The 8,453-nt window shown below is 43.6% G+C and overlaps 1 protein-coding gene across 1 annotated transcript; it reads left to right on the top strand.

Moving 5' to 3' along the window:
• The first annotated feature begins 4,467 nt into the window (after window positions 1-4,467).
• Window positions 4,468-5,429, top strand: LOC141552570 (homeobox protein Nkx-2.6-like). The gene is made up of 2 exons (XM_074284682.1): window positions 4,468-4,556; window positions 4,952-5,429. The coding sequence occupies exons 1-2, from the start codon at window positions 4,468-4,470 to the stop codon at window positions 5,427-5,429; spliced, it is 567 nt and encodes a 188-aa protein (XP_074140783.1).
• Window positions 5,430-8,453: the final 3,024 nt, after the last annotated feature.

Raw genomic sequence — 8,453 nt, 5'->3', positions numbered from 1 at the left:
TTCACATTTTATTCTATTTTTTCATCCTTGTTACTTTGTTTTATTGATTCTCAATATGTCATGAAGTCTACTTGTCTAATTCTAATTTTTAAAGTATTATTTTCTTCAATGAGCTTTTATACCTCCTTTTCCATTTGATCTATTCTGCCTTGTAAGATGTCATTTTCTTCAATATTTTTGTGCTTCTTTTACAAAACTCTTAATTCTCTTTTCATAATTTTATTCCTTTGATTTCATTTCTTTATCTAGTTCCCTCCCACACTCTTGCTTGTGAAAATCATTTTACCTTTTCCTAGAATTCTTGTGGAGTTTGTGTCCAATTCAATTTTTTATAATTTGTTGTTCTTGTTGGCTCTTTGCTCATTTTCCTACCATATTTTTAAAAATTTTGAGCTTGATGTTAAAGTTGGCTCTGTTTTGTGCATGGGGTGGTAAGAGCATTATCTCAACCTTCAGACTTTTTAATACTGCTATTTTCAAAACTAGTTCTGGGGATTTGGAAGTTTTCAGTCCTTCCAGGGTGGTGTGGTCCAGTGAGAGATGTGGCCACTGCTTTTCTGGTCTGAACCCTTTTTCTTATCTTAGAAGGGACCCTCATCACTTTGGGATTCTAATTGATTTTGTTCCTCAGGGTCCCTGATCTCTTGTGAACAGAAATAATACCGCTCTTCTGTACTTCCATTTCCTCATGACCAAAAATGCTCCTATTCACCCTCGATCTATGATTCAGAAATTAGTATAGTCAATGGTGTTGTCAAACAGCATCTCACCCAGCATCCTATGCTAGGTCTCTGACAAGATCCCATATCTCCTTAACATCTCCGACTTGAAAGCCCCCAAAGTTTCTGCTGTTTTTGCTAACACCAAGTCCTATCACTGATGTTGCATCCATGTAAGTTTTATGTCAGTATCTACTCCTTATGTCAGTCACAGATCTCTCTTTCTGACCTACTAAGTTGTCTTAGGCTAAAAGACTCACTCTTACTTGTTATTTGTCCTGTCACTCCAAAATTCAATTTGAGGCATTACTTTGAAGTTTTTGGAGGAGAATGTTGGGAAAACATAGCTGAATACTTAACTCAACAACATAGGTTCTGCTCTCAGGAGTTTCCCTCAATTATCTCTTTAAATGATTAGAATATGATGCTTACTTGAGATCCACTATCCAGGATAGCATTGAAGACCATATTCTCAATTTTTACTATTAACTCTGTGTGGAAACTTATAAGCCAATATGGGGGGTGACAATTATGTGACCATTGTCAATGTTCAATAGACTTCTGTTCCCTGATCCCATCTCCCAAAAAGTCAAAAAGTGTTATCAACTGGAGAACTCTGGGTTGGTTTCTTCCTGAGTCTCTCAAATTAAAAGCACAGGTCTAGGGACTTTCAACCTTTACACCCTGAAATCATCACTATGACAGTAGTAAAAGTATCCCATCAATCTAGATCTCTACTAACTGTCATATATAGAGAATATGTTTGTAAGTAACTTGATTTATGAAATGAGGCATTTGCCCATAATATCTCAGACACCATCTCTTTTACACATTGGATTATCTCTTAAAAAGATAAACTTTTTTTTGAGAACATTATAAAATAAAAAAGCGGTGACAAATCTTTTAACATTCTCAAGTATGTAGGGAATGTTAATATTGAAACATTTTAAAATACATTTCTATTTCTAGAGAATGCTACTCCAGCATTTAGGATACAGTATTCCTCCAGATGGTGTAATTGTTCTAAATGATTTGGAAATTAATAATGTTATGGGCAAGCTAAAAATGACTGAGCTGTGCTCCATATTGGTTAAGACTATGCAGAAAGAATATAGCAATCAGTACCTTTCTGATTCAGCCAGTTGTCAGCCTCTGTTTGCAACCTTCCCACACCTTTGTATTTACTTATGTGAGCATCTGCTGTATAGCCCTCATTAGAAGGTAAGCTCTTCCAGTGAGAAGACAGTTGTCTTTTTTAATTCCCAATGCTTAGCATAGGCCTAGAAATGTTGTTTAATAAATGTTGCTTATTTAATATGTATGGGACTGCCAGCCATCTAGGGGAGGGGATGGAGGGAAGGAGGGGAAAATTCGGAACAGAAGTGAGTGCAAGGGATAATGTTGTAAAAAAAAAAAAAATCATGCATATGTACTGTCAAAAGAAAAGGTTATAATTATAAAATTAATTTTTAAAAAAGTATAAAATAAAATTTTTAAAAATGTAAATAAATACATGTTGCTTTGTTTTTTTTGTTTGTTTGTTTGGTTTTTTTTTGTTTTTGTTTTTGTTTTTTTTTACTCTCCTTGACTATTTCCCTTGGCAAAGACACTGGAACAGTTTGCCAATTTCTTCAACAGCTTATTTTACAGATGAGTAAACGGAGGCACACAGGGCTAAGTGACTTGCCACACAGCTAGGAAGGATTTGTGGCAAATTTGAACACAGGTTCTCCTGACTCTAAGGCTCATGTTCTGTCTCCTTCGACATGTGGCTATCGTAATAACTGCTTGTTGAAGTAAAATGTTGGTTGAAAAAAACAACGGGAGACGTCCATAAAGCGTTGTACAATCGTTTTCTCGTTTGGTTTTCCCAACTCCAAGGTGACACTGGCTACTGTCCTTTCTAAACAACCTTGTAGTCTTTCTAAGTGTACAAGAAACTTCCCTCCCCCATTTAGAATGAAATCGTTTGAGCAAAGGAACTTTTAATGTTCTATAATCAAATGAAAACCGTAAGCGTTTAATAAATGCTCGTTGATTTAATTATCTCTCTTTTTTTTTTTACTTAGGAGAAAAATGAGGCTCAGAAAGAAGAATTCGAATCTTGGTCTTGCTGCTTTTCCAGTCCGGGGTGTGAGCCTGCTCTGGCCCCGGATGAGGGCATGAAGCCGAGGGAGAGAGGGCTACATAGGGACCTTTTGCGGAGGCCGAGGCCAGAAGCTGGCCCCCAGCCCCGGGCCCTTCACCCAGGCCGGCTGCCGGGATCTCCTTCCGTCCCTAACAGGCGCAGGAGTCTGGCCGGGGCCGCGTCCAAAGCTTTCCGCTCTCCCCCCGGGGCGGGCCTTCGGGGTCTCTCGGAGCGCCGCCAAACCTCTCCCCCTCCCCGCCCCGTCTGTCTGGGTCCGAAAGCCCGAGCCCCGGCTTCCGGCAGGCCTTATCTCGGAAATCCGGGGACTAATGGGAGGCTAATGGACGCTAATCGCTCAGATTGGTTTTACTGTCTGGGCTCCCTCTTTTCCCGCCCCTCCCCCACGCACGATTCCCCAGAAGCCGAGGGAAAGCAGCGGGAGGGAAAGCGCCTTTTTTCCAGGTTTGCTCCAGGCCCTGGGCGGTCTGGGGCCGGACTCCTCCTGCCGCGCCTCGGGCTGGGGGCCAGAACCACGGGCGGGTTTTTTTGAATCTCATGGTCCGGGAGGGCAAGACTAGAAGCAAGTCCAGTCCTAAACGGGATTTCAGGAGACGGCCTCTGGTTTTTTTTTTTTTTGTTTGTTTGTTTGTTGTTTTTTAATAGCTTGTTATTTACAAGATATCTGCATGGGTAATTTTTCAGCATTGACAATTGCATAACCTTTTTTTGTTCCACGTTTTCCCCTCCTCCCATGGCAGGTTGACCAATACATGTTAAATATGTTAAAATATAAATATAAAGTATAAATATAAATAAAGTATAAATATAAAGTATAAATTAAATACAACATACGTATACAGTCCAAACAGTTATTTTGCTCTGGTCACGGGTGGGCCGAGATACCGGGGAGGAAACGGCCCGGGTGGTCCCTGGCAGCCCCTGCAGCGAAGATTCGGGCAGTGCGTCCCAGGTGGAGAATCCGAATCCTTGGCCTCCACACCTGGGCTTCTCCCTCCCGAGCCCCACTCTCCCACCTCACTCCGGCCCCAATCCGGGAATTTGATTCTGTTTACTGAATACACAGTTGTAAAGGACATTTTTACCCATTAAAGAAACGAAAACATTTAAAAGTGAATGGCTATATACCGTAAAGAGAGAGTCGAAAGTGGACACAAAATACTACATTTGAAGACTTTAGGGTGTGCCTGAGAACCCCTGAGACACTCTGTACTAGCGGGAGGCGTTGAAATAACTAATTTCCAAACATTTATTGAACTTCTAAGTTCCTGACCCTGGGCCAAGTTCCGGGGAATACAAAGAAAAACAGAGAGAGTCGTTTCCATTCTCTGGAGGAAAGCGCCACGAAAAGACGGAGATACGGTCTTAACTTTATTAAATAAACATTCATAAAATCAAGGGAGTTCGTTGGGGAAGAAATCCGGGGAGAGAGCAATCTGCTTCGTGTGAATGCTATATATTAAAAGTAATAGCAACCGTGTCAGGCAAGAAAAGTTAAGGGAGAAAGGGGGATAAAAGAGGGAGCGAAGGAAACCAGGAAAAGGTTTCGGGCAGAGGGAGAAGGGGGGGGGGGGGGGGGAATCGCAGCTGCCGGGTGCTCCGATGGGCTGCCCTCCTCCCACCTCCAAGGATAGAGCTCCTATTTCGGACAACTCCCAAAGGAGGCACACTGACTACTGGTGGACAGTGTGGTAGGGACGGGGAGCAGCCCAGCAGCTGAAAGCCCACCTTGGAGAGGGCTCCTCACACCTGGCGAAGAGAGAAGATTGGGATTCCCGCGACTTTTTCTTAGTCAAACCGGAGTCCCGGGTAGATAAATGGTTGTAGACGGACTTCCCGACGTCTTAGAGAGAGAAGCTGCCATTTCTGCCTTTTTGAAGCTTTCCAGCCTTTTTCCAAGACCCGCCCCTCTCCCAATGGGTTTACTTGGAGAGGTCGACCAAGCTCAAGAGAAATGGAGACCCTCCCTAGCAATGGAGCTGTATCCGGGTACCCAGGAGCAGCCTCACCACACTGAGGGGTCAGGTATCAGAGCTGGCTGCCCATTTTAACCCAAGAACTCAGGACATTTAGCTGAAAGGCTTAGGTTGCCCCGCGTGCTCTTCTCGCAGGCGCAGGTGTTGGAACTGGAGCGACGCTTCCGGCAGCAGAGGTACCTGTCGGCGCCCGAGCGCGAGCACCTGGCCCGCGCGCTGCAGCTCACCTCCACGCAGGTGAAGATCTGGTTCCAAAACCGGCGCTACAAGTGCAAGAGGCAGCGGCAGGACGCGTCCCTGGAGCTGGCGGGCCAGCCGCTCCCGCCCCCGCCGCTGGCCGCGCGCAGGGTGGCGGTGCCGGTGCTGGTCCGCGACGGCAGACCCTGCCTCCGAGCCGCAGGCCGGCCCTACCTGGCTCCGCCCTATGCCCCCTACGCGGGCTACGGCGCCCCTTACAGCGCGGGGCCCGCCGCCGGCTACCGGGCCGCGGGCTCCGGGGCCAAGCTGAGCTTCGGCGGGGCGCGGCAGGCGGCGCAGAGCCCCCACGCGCAAGCGCGAGCCACGCTTCAGGGCGTCGGGGCCTGGTGAGGCGCCCACCGCCGCCCGCACCTCGAACTGCTCTGCGAAGAGGGGCCGCTGCTCCCCACTGACGGGGTATAGAAGCAGTCCCCGACAGTCCCGCTTTCCAAGAGGCTCGGTCCATGCCGTTCTTGCTTAATGTTCATTTGCTGACTTCGTGCTCAGATAAAACGCACCCCGGGTTTTTGTGTTTTTTTTTTTTTTTTTCTAAGCCAAAAAACGCCTTGGGGACCGACTTCGAATCTCTCCTTTTGCATCTGAGAGAGAAGGAGGCCTAGAGGAGGAGAATGACTTGTCCAAGTTCACTTGGCAGAACCCAGAAGGCTTCCTCCTCTTACCCTAGAGTAAGCAATGCCCAAAGAGTCTGATGCTTCCTCTCAGCAAGTTTCCGTGTGTTCGTTCATTCGGCACGCGTTATTTAATTCCCTACTATGTGCACTTTGCCTCTTCCTCCCCTCAACCCCCAAGCCAGGGCAGACATCCTTCCAATGGGTAAGTCCCCGCTCCTCTCCTCCTTCACACAAGTAAGGCTGATGGCAAGGCCGCTCGTGGCGTGGGGGAAACCGGTCTGTTTGGAACCAGGGGCCGGTAGTTGCTCTGCTGCTTCTCTGTGTGACCTTGCCATAATCACAATCTCTTCTGCCTTTTTATTGTTCTTTTCTCAAAACCAAGCACAACATCTGCTTGTGGTTTCCTAGAACCTAAACCTCACCATATCTATTAGCTATTATGAAAAGGAAGAAACAATTAAGAAAAAGAAATTTATTCAAACAGAATAGATTTTAGGTTAAGATAAAATCAATAAAGACGGAAGGAAGGAAGGAAGGAAGGAAGGAAGGAAGGAAGAAAGAAAGAAAGAAAGAAAGAAAGAAAGAAAGAAAGAAAGAAAGAAAGAAAGAAAGAAAGAAAGAAAGAAAGAAAGAAAGAAAGAGAGAGAAAAGAAAGAGAGAAAGAAAGAAAGAGAGAAAGAAAGAGAGAAAGAAAAAGAAAGAAAGAAAAAGAAAGAAAGAAAGAAAAAGAAAAAGAAAGAAAGAAAGAAAGAAAGAAAGAAAGAAAGAAAGAAAGAAAGAAAGAAAGAAAGAAAGAAAGAAAGAAAAAGAAATAAAGAAGGAAAAAAGGAAAGAAAAAAAAAAACCTTTCCTAATAGTGATGACACCTAAAACTGGGGTGGCTCCCTTCTTTCCAGTCATTTGACTCATTTAAAAATCAGTTCTCTCTGCTTTCTGGCTGGGCATATGTTCAGGTTTCTCTGAATTATAACATCATCCAACTCCTTTTTCCTCTTGACTCATAAATATGCCACCAGTATATTATCCAAATAAGTTCAAAGCCTCTCCGCACCTCACTGCAATTGTATACAACAAGTGCTTATTATGTTTTCCCTCCTTTTCTTTCTGACAGTAGTTGCCAGTGATTTCTCTTAAACTCATCGAACACACAAATCTGGTCATGTCTCCTTCCCTCCTGTTATTCTTGATAAATTCTGAGTTTTCTCTCACTCCCCAAGAAGAAAAACTTTCACAGTAGTTTTAAAATTTACACCTCACAGACCCCTACATGTCTCTGCACTCTCTGCTCAGGCATATTTACTAGATTTTCTCACTGCTCCTGTCTTTTCTCTATGTTGGTTGACAGAGCCAGGGGTATCCTGCTCCACAGTGCCGGAGGACAAATGATCCCTGCTTATTTTTTTAAATTGAAAAGCCATTCAAAAATCCCTTCCTGCTCAATACTTTGTGCTTTAGAAGCCCATCTTCTCCCCTTGGCATAAATCATCTGCAGGATAGTATGTTGGTTTCTTCTCAGCGGAGGACCTTCTTAAGAATAATGGCTTGCTCATCTTCTGGGGCTGGATTTCAACTCAGCAGATTAAGAGTCTGTCTTCTCAGAAGATTAAGAAATATAATTAAAACTGGCAGATACTTGATTGTTCATAAGCAAATCCCAGTGACAAGTCTTGATGCACATGCAGTGCTACCACTTTCTCTAAAGGCTCTTTTTCTAGTAATTTAGAAAGTTCCTGTTGAAATGAGCATTTTTACAATTTATATAAATTACAAGGATCTACTTGTGGGTTCACTAATAAATAACTGACTGTCCCTAAAGGACATCAAAAGCCTGTGGCAGATATTTTATCATTTGAGTCTGACATCAGTCCTTTGGGGAAATCTACAGAGACTATCTCTGCAATGGCACCATGAGGACTCAAGGAGTTTCAGGGATAAAAGAGAGCAGTAAGAGAGGATGAAACCATAAGTTTCTCCTGACTGGCCAGCCATAATCCTGAGGACATTGATTAATCTAGCAATGAAAGCTACCCAAAGGTAAAAGATGGCTTACCAAGGCAATGGGAAGTAGACAACGTCTTCAAACAAAAAGCCTGTATTGACCATTTGTTAGGCATGTTGGGCAAGCTCAGCTGCTGTTTTACTCTAGATGATGGCTTTAAAATTACACTGGAACCACTGACATCGTTTTGAAAAATAGGAACAGAGTTTTCTATTGTGATTACTCCAAGGAATAGATATTACTGTGCTCAGTGATTCAGATTGTGTCTACCACCACCCAGTGGCAGCAAGCCCTAACTATAAGGGTAAGTTATATTTTGGGAAAAGAAAATGACCCAAGTATGGGGTTGCTAGTCACAATTCATGTGTTTACCTAGCAACAACCTTCATATTAGTAAAGAATTTTCTCTTTTCCCAATGAAAAAAATTGTAAGGAGTTATTATATTACTTACCCATAAGTATAAAAACAAATAATAATGATACAAAGCTGGATTCCCACTTCAGATGGCGTCCACACAAGTTCATGTCCTTGGCCTCTAGACAAGCTGAAGGCCAGAGTCCAAGGGCCATACAAAAAGTCACACATCACCTCCATTTGATGATCGGTCTTGCAATGTTAGAAGGGTCTGGTTAAGTCAGAATGTGTATAATGGGCAAAAGTTTGATTTTGTGACTCATCATACTATGTGTGATGGCAAATATAAGTGAAAAGTCTTCAGTTTAAAAAAAAAACTGTACTAAAAC

This window comes from Sminthopsis crassicaudata, chromosome 2 (genome assembly GCF_048593235.1).
Source record: "Sminthopsis crassicaudata isolate SCR6 chromosome 2, ASM4859323v1, whole genome shotgun sequence".
NCBI classification, from domain to species: domain Eukaryota; kingdom Metazoa; phylum Chordata; class Mammalia; order Dasyuromorphia; family Dasyuridae; genus Sminthopsis; species Sminthopsis crassicaudata.
Note: the sequence above shows the minus strand (reverse complement) of the source record. Positions and strands in the feature narration are given on the sequence as shown.

What these genes read in the sequence shown, in the direction of transcription:
- LOC141552570 (XM_074284682.1), top strand. Translation starts at nt 4,468, where the DNA reads ATGGGCTGCCCTCCTCCCACCTCCAAGGATAGAGCTCCTATTTCGGAC. An exon ending in GACTACTGGTGGACAGTGTG is followed by an intron (nt 4,557 to 4,951) that starts GTAGGGACGGGG and finishes TGAAAGGCTTAG; the next exon opens with GTTGCCCCGCGTGCTCTTCT.